The following is a 16533-nucleotide window of genomic DNA, read 5'->3' as shown; positions in this document are numbered from 1 at the left end:
TGCAGCCACTGACGTCTGCCACAATGATATTAAGTGGATGCAACAATAAACTAACAGTTTGTTTTTTTGCCCGCCCGACGTCTAACTTCACGCTTGGTTTGCGTTTATTGACTCACTGATGTGCGTGTACAGTGGAAATAGGAAGTCTACTTCAACAGGCCTGTTAAAATGCCAGCTTTTGTGGTTTCATAATACATTTATGTGATAGCGAGTGTCTGTACCACACTTTTATGATGCCTTTTATGTGAAGCTTCGCTTTTGCATTTAAATGCAACCCAATAACAGAAAAAGCCAACAACATCAAATGAATTTTTCGGGGTGTTAATCGTAACTTTGTCATTGTGAGGAGCTTAAGGTTACGCGCTATTTTACGGTTTCAAGCATGTCATATGTATACTTCGATATGGCTTTCCATTATTACACGATGACGAGAGCGAAAATCGGAGAAATAAACATATTTCTATATTTATTCCCAATCATGCAGTTTGGGAATAATACAGATAGAATATATAATTGAACAAAAGAATGGGAAATAAACATTGGCACGCCTAATATTATTTGGATCATTTTAATACTGCACAGGGAACCCCTTTATTAACAGCTTCAACTGTTTATGTGCTTTGGTCAGTGCTGCTGTTTTGTTTAGCAAACGTGAAGATGTGAATTCACAAATACGTGGAGGATTGCTGTACAGAGAGTCCGGGCTATAAGACACAGTTTCGGAATATTTGTTTACATATGAAACCATCAATCCATCGTTCATATCCTTCAAATATTATTATGTTGTTAAACCGTGGAGCCCCTCAGTTGTCATTTACGAGCATGCATGATTTGATTTGGCAGTGGAAAATGCCAGAAAAATAGATTTTTCTCGCATGTTAAAAGCTTCAAACTGTCAGAGGGAGTAACAGCGCTTAGTCGTTTCCAATCTTCACTGTATGTTTTCCAATGTTTAAATTAACCTTACGGTCGTGCAACCTTTGCCATTCGACCTTGGCTTTTGTATTGGAAATCTCAGGGAGCTTTGCTGCAGTGCCAGTGGAAGTGTGTGTGGATGTTCACGTGTGTACGTGCTCGTGTGTGTGTTTCCTCGCCGACTGCCACTAGATCACACCCTCCATATGAGTTGTGACGTTTCGCCGCTCGAGCGGTCAGCTCATTTCATCAGAGGCCTTGAGCAGAGGTTTCACCGAATAATAACCCCGATACTACTACTACTAATGATAATAATGATAATGATAATAATGATAATAATAATAAATCATCATAATCATAACGTCTGAGTGCATCTGGAGGTAATTACATTCGCCTGCAGCGGACAGTGTCTTCACTGATTAATCTTTTGATTAAAATAAATACTGAAATGGCCCCTCTCCTTTTGTTGGTTTGTGACAAAAACAAAGGAAGCATATTTCAAAGCGGAACACCCTGAAGGGAGCATGCTATTTATTTCTCTGTGGTGATTTCAATAGACTTGCGTGTTCACTCTACTAAAGAAATCACAAAACTAAATAAACAATTGGATCAATAATCAATTTGAAGCAAAATGGGAACAGTATTGGTACATTATCTTCAAAGCAGTACTTTTACGGTTACATGCTTCAATAGGAATCCATTATTTGCATGAAGCTAAAAGAGCTTAAATGTAAATGGTTGAATACGACACTTCTGCTGTGCTGCAAGCTGCTACAGTAACTGCCCCCCCCCCTACCCCTCTGAAAAAAAGTGCTGACAAGACAAAAGCATGCAGGGCCACTTAAGACCAATACCACAGGGCAGAGTAAAGGTCTTCCATCAATTACAATCTTATTAGCCTAACTATAATTAAATAATCCAATCGGAGAATCTCGTCCCCGCAGAGCGGGTGAGGAAAGCGCAGGATACGGATGAGAGGCACATCGAAACTGCAACAACAACAAGTGCATCACAAAAAAGAGCAACGTATACTGTCTATACCAGGGATGGGCATGAGTACTCAATCCTTGAGTCGTCACCGATACCAAGTACTGATACCACTAATACTTTTGATACATAAAATTTCCCCCCCCCCCCAAAAAAAAAATATTCTTCATTCCATTAGCAGCACAATGCACTCACTGCAGCATTCCCCTTTATTTTATTCTTTTAACAGAGAATGAGTGTCCACTAATGAGGCTTTTAAAATGTTTCCCTTTAAAAACCCTCTTAGCAGGGCCTTAATTAATCCCTTTCTTTCACCGCCTTAGAGTTAAAGCATTCACGGGAGTGGATGACCTTTGCAGTAACTTCACAATGATCGAAGGAAGGAAAAAGTTGAGTTTTTTTTTTTTTTTTTTTTTTACGCAATCGATAGGTGACAAAAGAGACCGCCGGCCAAACTAACCTGCGGGTTTGAGTGCGTGTTAGAGTCGTTTGACAGTGTGAAAAATGTGCGGCAGCAGAAATGGCAGCAGGCTAGTTGGCTGACCTCAAAATCACTTACTTTAAAAAGCAGTTTAAAAGAAAAAAAAGACCAAGCGAGTGAAGAGAAGTTATGAGCGATTTGGTTCCTTCCCGACAAGATTTCCAAGCCATTTTTATCTCTCTAGCTGGCTGTGTCCATTAGCGTCTTGGAGATAGGACAGCTGCATGATGGATCGACGCTCCTTTCTGTGCTTCTATGCTAGACCGATGGTTGGAGAGCTGCTCTAAGTGGGGCTCAAAGCGAACGGAAAAAAAGGGTCAGGTTTCGGGACACTTCATTAGGTACGCCATCACGTAATAGACATCTGCAATATCGTAAGGGTTCGTTTAAGTTACCGTATTTTCCAGACTATAAGGCGCACCTAAAAACCTAAAATTTTCTCAAAAGCCGACAGTGCGCCTTATAGTCCGGTGCGCCTTATATATGGACCAGATTCCTAAATTTAAACTGGCCCGAAGCATTGTGTCATGAAATCAATCATAAGTGGCCCGCTGAAGACTATGAATCATGAATCAAAAAGACTATTATTTTGTGATTATAAAGTAATTTGTTGCGTCTGAAGTTGAAATAAAAAAGATAAAATGGAGAATGATTTGATTTGGTTTAAAAATCTGACCTGATGCATTAATGGTGCGCCTTATAGTCCGGTGCGCCTTATATAAGGACAAAGTTTTAAAATGGGCCATTCATTGAAGGTGCGCCTTATAGTCCGGTGCGCCTTATAGTCCGGAAAATACGGTAGTCTTTAATGCTAGTGGCATTTTTATTTTTTGCATGAGCATTTTGTGAGGCAGCACAGGGTGGCCTGGTAACTCAAGTTAATGAAAACCAACTTGAGGTCAACCATATCCCAGGAATGGTTCAAACAGGCCTCAGCTTCATAAGCAATATGTGATGTACAACATCTGTTTTAGGTCAACTTCAGGCATGTTTTCTGAGCCGTAATCTTGAGCAACAGTCATCATGATTGCCTCTGGCACCTCCTTATAGCATTGCCAGCAATTGATGAGTCAGCATTGGACTCATTGATTTGTGTGCGTGTGTATAAACAAAAATAGCCAGTCAGAGCGCCGTCCATGCACTTTTTCTTGGGGGTAGTTTTGCTGAGTCTCTGTGAAAACAAACACCACTGGATACTTTTACAGAGGTTAGTAATGTTAGCTGGAAAATAACTGTAACAGTCTTTATCGCTAACAGCTAAGATGAAATGGAAACCGTCAGTGCGGGAACAAAAGATTGCTGTGTACAATCACATATTCTCACACATGCATCCATTTCGGGCTATTAGCCTAACGCGCCCATGACATGGGGGCATCTAAGCACATTTTCTGACATTCCCACTCTGCTATCAGATGAGGCAGAAGGCCAATGTGTGTGCATGTTTGTCTGTGTGCACGGCGCAGCCAAGCTTATCTTTTGATTTCAAACGTAATTATTATCAGCGCATGGCATTTTAGCCCGCGTGTAAATACGTTTGCACGTTGACACGATCGGTCATGCATAAAGCGACGCCCAACTGTGTTTATTGAAAGCGGGATTTAAATAATGATGTCATTGGAAATGTCATGCAGCATAAGGGATGATTATACACACACACTCTGCCCATCTGAGAGGTTTGTTGGTTTGGAGTAAAAGCCAACAATAAACAATAATCAACTCTTTCTCATGTTCCCTTTGCACTAGATTCAGTGGTGCAGTCCCACCCCACAAATGATGAAAAGTGGTATGGTCCCATTTCATAATTTGTAAATAAATGTTATTCATTAATTTTCAGGTTTTATGTCTCAAATCTTACATCATCCTCGACGAACATAGAAAGTTCAGAACTAAGAATCATTCCAGCTATTTTTGGATCCTTGCTACTTTCCTGTCACTCCTACCAAATATGAATACATCACACATATGCAAACACATTTACACCGCGTTTTTTTTTTTTTTTTTTTTTTTTTTTTTTTTTTTACATCCCGGTGCGCTGCACTTTCTGCTTTGCTTTTAGGCGCACCGATTAACTCCCAGCAGGCGCTAGCTTAACTTGCAGACCTCGCAGTGATTCACAGGAAATAGCAGCTAATGGCTGCAGGTGATAATAAGAGCACATAGTGTGTCTGCCACCTTGTTGTGTGAAGAAGAGAATAGCACAACACTATCCAAATTATAGGTGAGAAAGAAAAGGAGTTCCTGTTTGCAAACGGCGCTCTATGAATTATGCCATGTTGTGATTACATATCATTTGTTGTGCTGTAATGTTCTTTGAATTGTTATCAACAGCAAACCAAGGTTGCCTGTCAATGGGGATTTTTATTACTTTGTTTTATTTTGTGTGTACTTTTTATATTTGACATAATTATTTTATTCTTTTGATTCTATTGTTCCATTTCTTCTGAATACAATTTATTTATCTATTTTTTTATTTTAATTTATACTTATTACAGGTGCCATGCTTAATTGGCAACTAATCGATTATCAAATTAATTGGTCATTATTTTTATTTTATATTTATTTTTTTCAATAAGTCATTGTTTCCTTTTGGTCTTGTAGAGCGTGTGCAATAATCTTCTATTAACAAACCTGGATCTATATTTCTATTCCTGTATGCCGACGATGATCTCCATCACATTTTGCTGACAATACACATTTTCGCTATCAGCCAAAGTGTTATCACAAATTTCTATATCAGCATTTACTTTGCATATGGACATTCAGCAGTTGTAATATCAAACCAAACTACTGATTCGGACTTAAATTTAATGGAAAATCCCATAAATTGATAGGGTCCTTACAATCTAACAGCATTTTGTCAGCTTGGATGTCAAACAACATCTGGATGAAATCTTTGGTTTATAAAGTGTGAAAATAAAATTCATGTCATTGGTCTTTTCTCTGTTCTCCCGCACCTGTAGTTGGCGTACAAGCCGTGGCTGTGTTCTCACTACTTCCAGACCTCCCAGTTGCACTGCACTAAGAGAATCCCCTGTAGTCAATACTGCCTGGAGGTGCAGAAGCGGTGCCCCTTTATCCTGCCCGACAATGACGATCTCATTCACGGAGGCAGCCCCAGTTTTATATGTACAGGTATGCTTCTTGATTCTCTTTTGAAAAGACCATACGCTATCACAGATGATCAATTCATACTTTGCATTACTTTCACAATATAGATTACAATATAACAAAAAAGTATATCACTTCAATATGTTTATTATTGACTGCAGCAGTAAAGCATTTATAGCCATTGGAAATAATAAAAAGTAAATTTATTTGCTGCATTGTTTCAATTGTCATCCTCTTAAAACTTATATTGTGCCAGCATGTTAGTATTTTAATATTTCCAAACTGTCATACAAGAAGAGTTCAGCACTAAAATGAAAGAAAAATAATTCACCCACCTGCCAAAAATATAAGAAGGATCAGGAAAGTGTTTGCTTTGCGGCACTGCTGGAATGAATAAAGCCTTGTGATGTTTCATTAATTAATTGTATTGCTGTAAGGGCAGCTCAGTAGAACACGTTTGCTTCACAGTCGAGGGGTTCCCGATTTGAATCTCAGCTCAGACTCCCCATGTAGAGTTTGTGCATTGTTTGAATGAAGTCTGGTGACTGGTGCGGAGGACCGTTACGAGCAGTGAATCGTAAGAGGAGCAGAGGTGAGGCGGCACATGAAAAATGAAAAAGCAAAATATGCAGCCATGAGGGAGTGGTAATTATTAATGACGGTATGTCGCTCCAAGCTGCGTGTGGAATATTGTTAGCTTGTCTGCCTCACAGTTCTCAAGTTCTCGGTCTGACTCTAGTGGAATTAGTATGTTCTGCATGGTTTTTCTTGAGGTGCTCCAGTGAGATTCCACAAAAAAAAAAGTAATTACAGACTTTGTAATTAATGGTGTGTTCTTATATTGAGGCTCTGTGGGTTTTATGAAATAAAAGCAGGAATTGTGAACTTTTGATCAGAAACCTCAAAGGCAACACAGGAACTGACCTTCCCGTTCCAATATTTTTGGAGGGAACTTCATGTATAAGGCAGAATGTGATATAGTTCTTGTATTGGCTCTCATTAGGTGTACCTAATATTGCGGCTGGATGCCAGAATAAGCCTTTTTAGAAAATAACTTCAAATCACTGTGCTGCGGCTGAGCACAGCAGCATGCAACGTTTTTGTGAACTTTCTTGAATGCCAGTCTTCAACACACAATGGCAGGTTGAATGGGTAAACTTGTTCAGTGAATTTTGCACATGCCAGACATGAGCAGACACAATAGAGTAAGAATATTGTAAATGGATGACGCCCCCTGGTGGATTTGAGGAGTGCAGAGTAAGTTGCAGAGGCAATACGTTCATTTTTATTTCGTACTTATTAAGGCTAAATTAACTCCTCTGACAGATAGATGTTTGTGTACTAATGCTGTTTTTAGCACTTGGCATTGTATACAATAATTCTGTATTTATGTGGCCAGGAGGCTACAGAGAATGTTCTCAACGACACATTAGAGATAAGCAGAGAAGTACCTAATTATTTTTTTGTATATAATAATGTGGGGTAGTACTTTGTAATCACTAATATAATTATTTTTGCAATCCCCACTTCATTTCACCCAAAGTTGAAAAGTTCAACAGCATCCTGTCTACATCTCCCCCTGTTGATGTCCTTTCGAGATGCCACCTCTCGTCTGTAGACATTAGAATAATTAATTAAAACAAATATTTACCATGACAGATTGTATTATTATTCAAAGTAAAGCCTCTTTCAAAACGTCCTGCTGTTTTCCTCAAGGGATTAAAAAGAGGAATCGATTTTGGGGAAAGGATTTATATTTGCAAATACAAGATTCATTTTATTTGAGGAAATATGTAGCAGTTTTATTCCATTTTTATTTCGACACAATACAGTAATATATTTGTTTTAACAACATACTAGATTTGTTTAAACTACTTTCTTGCAAGTAAGGATGAAGAAAAAAAAACGACAATTGGCTATTTACAACCTTCTAAAATAGCTTTGAGAACAAGTCATTCCATTCAAAAGTATTTCAGCCAGGTTCTTTATCCTTTGAGATATGAGTTCCTCTCCCCAGTGTGACCCCACAGTTTTATCTCTCGCGTCACAAGGTACGAATTATCCCGACCTTCCCGACACGGTGGTGTCCTTAAGGACGCGTTTAACCCTCGCCGTAGTGATGGCGCCATTGACCTCTTGCCAAGTTTGTCACGTCCTCAGGGCTGTCTCTTCATTCTCCATGGACCCTGAATGGGTCGCACTGTTGGTTCATCACTTGCTGCTGGAGTTTTTGCTCCAGCCCTCATCTCCCACTGTGGCGGGCTTTCTGAGGACACGAGTGACAAATTCATGCAGTCGCATCAATATGTGTCACCTCTGTCCACGTTGTTTGTCTGCAAATAAGGTGTCCTCCTGTGCCTCCTCTCTCCTTACATGAAGTCCACGCTAGATGCTATCGTGATGACGTCATTTTAGTTTACACCGAACGTACTAACCACTCGATGATTATGTTGATGACAATCCTACTTTATTGTTTTTACAAAGGAAGCAAAAAGGTAAAAAGAGCTGAATAAATTCTGCTAATGCTAATAAATGGATAGCAAAGCACAACGTGAAGTTGTCGTTCATCAGGCACATCTGCACATGTAATATGATCACTACCTTTACAAAGATCATAATGTTCCTGCTTGACCGGTCAATAATGCAAGATCAATAAGCTTCTTGCTCTAATACAGAGCGATAATCCCTTGAGGTTTAAAGAGGATTGACTATAAATTGTGAACGGTTAAGCGCTGTCAAGGGACAGACTTTTTATCTAAGATTACAAAACTGTTCCTGCTGTGATACTATGACAGAGAGTTAATCGTCAGTGTTATGGTGTGAAATGGAAACAGTGTTTATTGATTTCTGATTTCATCGGATCATAACATTTTCCCCATATGTGTTTGGAAGATTTTGTTATGGTATGATGAAACCGAGGTTGAACCTTTTGGCCTTAATTTCCAAAGGTATGTGTGTCGCCAATACAACACTGCACTAAAAGAACACCTGACATATTGTGAAGCATGATGGCGTTATATTTAAATAAATCTGATACGTGGCACCTCGACACCAATGAGACTGTGAGTTGTATTTTGTCTTAACACAACAACAACAAATGATACGACTAACTTATTGGGTCATTTGTCTTATTCTTATGAAGCGGAATCGGTATCGCTGCAGCAAAATGCTGACGCCGCAAAATTTAATATCCAGTGGGTACAGTACATCACAATAAAAGAGCATTGCAAGTTAAAAAGGAAAAAGTAGGTTTTTTTTTAAATATGTACATAACTCCTACTGTGCCTCAGAGTGCGGGGGCAGTGGTATAATGCTTAATATGTTTCTCTGCCGCCCACCCCGTGCACGGTGGACAGGGTTGCTGCAGGACCATCCATCAGGGGTGGACCCCAAGGCAGAGTGCTGCGACGTGCGGTGGGACTGGAAAGTGGACACCCCCTCCCGGGGGACGCTGAAAAGAACTCACCCGTCGTGCCAGCACCGAACCTCCCTCAGCTCCTCGGCAGCGTGCAGACTGTGTAACAGCCGCCTCAAACTCTGCCTGCTGGTGCTCGTCCTCCTCGCCAGCCTCACTGCATCCCACAATGCAACGGGCTTGGGCCTCCCCGCCATCGCGCCTCTGGAGGAGAGCCCTGCCAATGAGGAGTGACGGAGCCGTTCGGAGGACGTGAGGTTGTCAAGGTGGTGGGATGGAGAGGGGGTAAAAAGGGGGGGGGGGGGGGGATGTCCTTCACCATGGCAACCACGATGGAAAAATACAGCCACAGTTTTGTTTTTTTGCTGGAGCTGTGCGCTTGTGCGGCAACACTTCCTAGCCAAATGGAGAGAAAAAAAAAACGCTGGGACGCTTTGACACAAGAGACACACAAACCCAATCAAGACACATAAATAAAAGCGGGAAGGGGTTCGTCGAGCCCGTTTGGTAGGAACAGGGGACAATGCCACAGCCTTTGAGTGGGAACATTCAGCTTCCTGCTGGCTGAGTTTCTCTCACTTAAGCTTTTTTACACTGTGTTCCGATTCATGATTTTCTGTTGCACTGCCTGGATGAAGCACCACAATCATATTCTCTTTCTGACGTCTCATCTTTTGTGTTTGTTTGGCGGACAGGGGAGAAGTACTTAGAGAGGTGATGTGTACAAACAAAACAACTTGCTGCGAGAATAATGTATGCTAGGATTTTTTGGTTTTGGTTTATGCAAACACCCTGAGGACCTTTTTTTAACCTGATTATGTGGAGCCCTCACTGTTTTGTTTTGCTCACAGTTTGTTCAACAACACAGGGTATTGAATACAATAACAAGCGCCGGCCCGATTTAGACTCCATCTTTGGTGATCTGATCACAAGTTGCACAACACAGAGTTAAAGCCTTAGTAGCCTTTCACACGGAGATCCTGTCAAATTGCATTGATCCATTAGTGCATTTTTCACAGAACCTGGCAAAGCGGGATCTTTCTGCTTCTGTGTGCAATTTCTCACAGTGACTCAGAATCCCAAAGTCAACGTCCTAATTTTCTTTTTTCACCTTCAAATCCTGCAAAATTGCTACGTCACTTCTGACATTTATCAGTTGGTGCATTTTATGCAGAATACAGCAAAGATATTTGTCGAACGTAACCCAAATTAAAGTTTGTTAGTTTCTTTTAGAGCTCACCTAAACTTGCAGTGGTTAAAGCATACATTTAGCCATTTGTGAGTTTCACACAGAACCCAGCAAAGCAGGATATTTCTGCAACTGCGTGTGCTTTCACTCAGCAGCACTATATCCTACTTTCAGATAAGAAGATTGCAACGACAATTACTTTGAACACAACAGGGCTGGGGAAGTCAGGTGTTAAGACCAAGACAAATCATTGCGAAAAAATTTAACGTGACCTGGACAATTATGTTTGATTTGAACACGGAAGTAAAAATAAACAACTGCAATCATGGGGTTGTACAAGTATACACATCCTCTTATAATTGGGATTTCGCTGTGTCACATTCAAACTCATGTATAATGAGAGCCATCTTTTGAAGTGCCTCTGAAAATCCAAGATAAAGTTGATCTGTTCTAGTCGTTTTTTCCTGGTATTTGTTTGCTGAACTTCATTAGGGGTTAATAGGAGGCACTTTACATTGTGACGATGTGTGCTGACTCTCATTTAATGAGTTTGAAGGTAATTCCAAACACAGCCGCATCTCCGTTGAAAGGAGTTATCTCAGTTGTTGACGTTTTTGATTTCTCAAAAAGACATTTCTAAAATTGAGTCGGAGGTGTAGATTTTTTGTATCCGCGGTTTGCAAACGAACGTGACTCTACCTGGAACAGACCTGGTTGCTCTCTGTCACTGTTGATGTTCATGTGTATAGTAGGAAATTGCCATATGTCATGTGATCACACCGCCAAAGGAGGGTCTTCATAGAGGGCCCTCAATTTTAAACAGGTGTATTGGTCTCCCTCACTTTGTTTTGTGAGATATTGAACAAATGCCAATCCCTTCTTCACGAATCATTGCGTTTATAAATTTGATCATTTTCCTGAAGGATAAATCTTGACTTAAAACTCTGATAGCAGTTTAACCCGAGCCCAGATTTCTATTTCCATTACTCTTTGTTAATCTGTCAAAAAAAAAAAATCAGTGCCGATTGTTTTTGACATCAAAGCATTTTGCCTTGGTGTTTTTTAAATCGCATTTAAACAATCTGTGCTACTTGACTTTAATGAGTTTGCCATTATCATCATAGCTGACAGTTTTGTATAGCAAAGTGTTATCCTTTGAACACGAGCCAAATGATCAAACTGAATGAAAATATCTGTTAAGAACACAAGCAGTGAGCTTGATCTTGTCACTTCATGTTAAATTGAAAATTGTGATTCCGTAAGCAACACATTAGGGTAAGCCAGCGTATTTTTGCATTCAGTCAACATTTGCTAATAAATGCGATGACTGTATCTCACAGAACAAAGCCTGTCTTAACCAAAGATGTGATGGGAGTCATTCAACTATCATTCAGGTTGTGTTTGCTTTGAGGATTTTAACACAAAGGAATACAAATGTGTTTATGTAAGCGCTCATCTTTTCATCCATATTTCCTTTTAAATCTCAGTACCAGCCAGTCGGGTATGTCTGCAGTCAACACTTCCATAGCTTCTCTCTCTTACTTACCTCTTTCTTCCCATCTCTGTGAACTGTTGCTCATTTGTGTCCAAGTTGTCACAAAGTCTCGAAATGTTGATTTCTCCGTTTACACCTGAACCAAAACTATATTAGCAATGTAACTCAGGCCTTTTAATTCACAGGCAACCTGATGACCGGGTGTTTTGTCCGATACTCGGTATACTGTTAACTCTGCGTAGTTATGCTAAACATTACCTGTCAATCATACGAGGTGGGGGAGGGGGGGCAATGAGATGGAAAATGTCACCCTTCAGTAAGTATATTGCCACAATACACAACATTTTTTTTTTGGTTTGTTTTATTCAACAGAATATATTTCATTAAGTAAAGGGCTTTTTAAGATACAACTCATTATTATTTTTACATTCCGTCACAGCTTTACCGTGTTAATTAACAGATATATCATCCATGAGGAGAAACATGTCAAAGCGGGATAATCATGTCAGTCAGCAGACATTAATGTCGAGTAGATGTAGATGTTGACCACTGGATCGATCGATGGGACCTCAAGGGCTGACCTCATTTTCTTTCTTTTCTCTAGTTTGCTCCACAACTCAAGGGATCAGGTAAAAATACATAGATAAAACATAGATTCCATCTTACAAGTGATGTCCGATCCGATAACTGATGTCAAGCATTGATGATAGAGGTTGCAGTTGAGGGATTACAGCAATGTCCCACACATTTAACGCCCACCTGCCCTTGCTTGCAATGATACCCATTCTGGCAATATGGTCCAAAAAAGAAAACGCTGCTAGTCTTTAAGTAACCGCTAGATGGTAGTGTTGATCTATTTTATTGTTACTTCTGCAACTTGTCTTCAGAATAGCAAATCAAAACTAAAATGGAATTTGGGTGAGCTGGTAGACACAGCAATTTAGCTCGACACAAGTTCTCCGATTCTTTCATTGCTCTTATTGTAATTTTTTTTGGGGTGGAGGCAAATAGTCCCAGGTAGGTAGTTCAAGCGATTGTTTTCTGAGCAGGATAAATGGCAGGAGCACAGAGCTTCAGACAGACAAACACTGAGTGCATTTAAATTTTTAAATAAACATTAAATAAACATAAACAAACATCAAAATTATCACACATTTGTTTATACTGATTTACTTGTTTCCACCGTAATATTACTCTGTAGTAAAACATCGCCGTTGTCCAATGCAAAGGACGCAGTTTTGTGATTTATGTTTTTATGTTGCCGTTTCATTTTATGCGCGTGTGTGCGCGTGCGTGCTTTTTCATTGGACAGCACTGATATTTGGCACAGCGCCATTTGATTTGCTAGATGCGGTGGGACATGTCCCCCACTTGTCCCAAATGCAAAACCGCCACGGTCTTGCAGGAACATTAGAAGCTGAATTGGCGCGAGGTTTTGAAAGCATTAAGAGCAACAGGAAGTAAAACAGGGTCCGTCAGGGTCGCAGAACCTTTGGCTTCCACCTCATAAACATCAACAAACCTCACCAGAAGCACATGGAAAATGTTTGGAAGTGTCAAATACGCGTGCGTCATGGATGGACATTTTTGTGCATACAATGATATTGTTATGTAAATCCCACATTTGATAATGAAGGCACACTCAATATAGTCACTCTGCTGTTTGTTCTTGCTATATGTGATTTGATTTTCTGCATTCAACTGGCCCTTTTAATTCAGTCTACAGCTCAGATTATTGTGGTCTGTAGCAGTTGTAGCCAATGCTTGTTTTTCACTATCTCACACCAACATACAAAAGACCAATGTTGTTTGTTTTTCCATTTGCACATTTGTATTGTGCAAGTACCCCAATTATTGTCCACGTGTCTGGTATTTGTTCTCTTCTCTCTCCTGTGGATCTATGCAGAAGCCCATTAATGTTTTTTGCTCTCTTTTTTTTTGGTTGTAAATATGTTCCCTGGTATGCTGAGCAATGTGTTCTCTCCCCTACTTTGTGTGTATTCAGTTGATTTCATGATGTTGGGATTTATTATTCTTTTTGTATTTCTAATGTTGATTTTTTTTTTTTTATTGTTATGATTTTGAGTACCTGAAATCATTCATGCTAAAGAGAATGTGTTTAGTCCTCAGCTTTGTTGAGAGCGCGAGAGAGGTTGTGGTTCCGTGTGCGTGTGTGAATGCAGAAAGATTTTATCAACTCTAGAAATGGGTAAAGGGGGGGGGGGGGGAAAGGCATATAGAAGTATCATCGCGATTATGATTATTATTCTTATGATTACTATTACACTACCAGTATATTGTAATATTATAGATGCTTTAGTTGGACTAACTTCTTTAATTTTTTTACAAACGACTTTGATGAAATGATTTATAAAAACAAGTCTGACAAGTCACGATCTTTTCGAGAAGTATGAAAACTACTGCTACAATGATTAAAAAAAACTGTGTTCTGATGAAAATAAATACAGACCTATTATCTGTTCCTCTGCTGTCTTTTTATTCTATTTGTCAACAGGATGGAAAAATATGTTTGAGGATCAGTCACTGGTAAGAGTTGCTTTTGAATGAAGTCTTCTGAGTTTAAATGAGGTTTCTGCAGGGCAAAGTATGTTGTGTGCTGTGTTTATGAAACAGACCGTTTTGTCTTTCTAGGCAAAGAAGAAATACAAGAAGAAATTTCCATCCATTCGTTTTTTTTATATACCGATTATCCTGTTTGGGGGTCACAGGGTGAGCTGGGGAAGTTTTTCAGCTAAATGTGGGTGAGTACAACATGGACTGGTAAGTAAGCAAGCATCATGACTCAAGCTGCAGACTCGTAATGTCCAGTTGTTTCTAACTTATGGCGTGACGCAATTAATTAACTTAATTAATTGACTTGAATTCATTAATTAAACTACATCAATGCACTAGCAAAGCTGCATAGCAAATCAGCATCTCTTTTATCAAGTAAAAAATTGTTCATTCAAAATTTGAAAGTCAGATAGCCGTAAACTGAAATATTTCATGATTGTATTTTTTTTTTATTATTATGATCATTATCTTGGAAACACACAATTTTAAAGCATTCCAGAAAATTATTTTTCAAATTGGCACTCTGGAATCTAATTGTCTAAATGTTTAGTGAATCTGTGTAAAATGAGTTGCACTGTTTGAATGGAAATACTGAAAATAATTTCACTAGATCTATTTAATTAGATAAATATATGTAATGTACGACAGAAACAATGCTTAGTTTTATCTACACTGCAATGTATAAAATGACCACAAGAGAAAGCTGTTGGACAAATTTTGAACTTTTGCACCCAAGTAGGGTGCATGTGATTCCTCTTTGCACCAGTAGATAGCGACCTTGACACACGTTCATTTGGATCATGCATTACTCGAAAAAGTATAAAAATAGATGATCAGATCGCGAAACAAGCATTGCATGTAACGTCACGAATAAATGATTGAATGTAATCAATCATTGTGACCGATCTCATCAGCAACTATAACCATGAAATCAGCCACATTCATATAATGTGAGCTTTTCTATGAGACGTTATGCATTTTCTATGCAACCTAAATGACATTATGCACCAGTGAGCCAATGAGTTTGCATATTAATGAAGCCATGGTTATTTCCATTCACACTTTTTTCCAGCCCAATAATCAATCAGTGTCTCTGCACTCTTCTGTTCTAAATTAGCACGTGTCACCGAGATGAAGGCTGCTTGAACACTAGCTACGGAAAGATTATAAACCGGAAGAATAATAATAATGCAACATTGCATGTGGGCATTTGCCTTCCGCTCTTCCGACTCGGATTAAAAGCCTCATTTCTGTTGCTGTTTGTAGAGAGGGATGATGCGCTCAGATGGCTAATCCTCCACTAGCCTGCCAATAGTCATCATGCAAAAGTCCACCAGTGGGTCAAGGCTGCTCAATGCTTAAAATGAAAAAATAATTGGGGAAATGTAACTTATGACGAAAAGTAACTAAGACAAAATGACACGATTTGTCAAACCTTCAGTTCCGAATATGCATGTTTTGGAATGTGGTGGGAAATTGCATATCATAACTTCATATTAATATAAAATGACTAATGGAATGACTACTTGAAAATTAGACTTCAACAATAGGAGTCATTTTATTTGCTGATTTTGCTTGTTATCATTTTGTGTATTAAAATAGTTAATTGTGTATTTTAATCACAGTTATATTTGGTTTGTGGATCAAGCTGAATTTTAGATTTCAAGCAATTTCCAGAGTTCTGATGACCCCACAAGCTACACGGAGTCGATGTCATGTCTGCCTTTTCTATGAAAGGAACTAGCTCAGATGTTTTCACAAATGAGCCACCTTTGACACCTGAGTCTTTCATGAACAACGTAATGAGCCAACCTCAGTCAGAAGGAACTTTGGCATTCATGCCCTTACTCTTTTTTTTTAACACCACTGATGGTTGAAAATGAAAGCTCTAATGAGGTTGTGCCTTTACATATATCAACAAAAACCCGATTGTCAGGGTGTCTAAAAGATGATCTTGTGTGCATTGGGAGTAATTCTTCACTATTAATTTCGAGATTACTATGCCTACGCATATTTTAAATTAATTGTCACATAGCATAGTTTGAATTGATGTTCTTGTGAAAGGCCAGAAAGAAAGATAATTAACAGCTACTCAAATAAACCACTAAAGGTGTCGTTCTATTTGAGTGTCAGGAAATGTGTTTAATTGTCAGCAGAGTGAATGCTCTGCTATGGTAACGTGCTATGGGAACACCAAAGACGTCATGTACCGGTATGTGTATTTTTATACTACCACGTACTTCCCGTCACAGTGTCAGGCGCAGCTGCAGAGTAGGTGAGAGATGCATTAAAATTTGACTTTTACAAAAATACTTTTTGCAGTGGGATCCTTGTAAATTGGCATCTCAAAAATAAGCAAGGCATATAAT

General features: G+C 39.2%; 1 protein-coding gene and 1 long non-coding RNA gene across 2 annotated transcripts in view; one reads left to right on the top strand and one right to left on the bottom strand.

Annotated features, from left to right (window-relative positions):
• LOC125973722 (NALCN channel auxiliary factor 1) overlaps positions 1-9140 on the top strand; it is a 48932-nt gene extending 39792 nt beyond the window's left edge. The window contains exons 2-3 of the mRNA XM_049728181.2: positions 5344-5515; positions 8848-9140. Coding sequence (XP_049584138.1) covers positions 5344-5515; positions 8848-9140 — 465 coding nt within the window. The remainder of the gene's footprint in view (positions 1-5343; positions 5516-8847) is intronic.
• Positions 7267-9048, bottom strand: LOC125973724 (uncharacterized). The gene is made up of 2 exons (XR_007483276.1): positions 8958-9048; positions 7267-7757 (listed from the first exon to the last, which is right to left on the bottom strand). It is a non-coding gene; the product is annotated as an uncharacterized lncRNA (long non-coding RNA).
• Positions 9141-16533: the final 7393 nt, after the last annotated feature.

The sequence above is a fragment of the Syngnathus scovelli genome, chromosome 8 (genome assembly GCF_024217435.2).
Source record: "Syngnathus scovelli strain Florida chromosome 8, RoL_Ssco_1.2, whole genome shotgun sequence".
NCBI lineage: Eukaryota > Metazoa > Chordata > Actinopteri > Syngnathiformes > Syngnathidae > Syngnathus > Syngnathus scovelli.
This window is presented reverse-complemented; position numbering and strand designations above follow the sequence as displayed.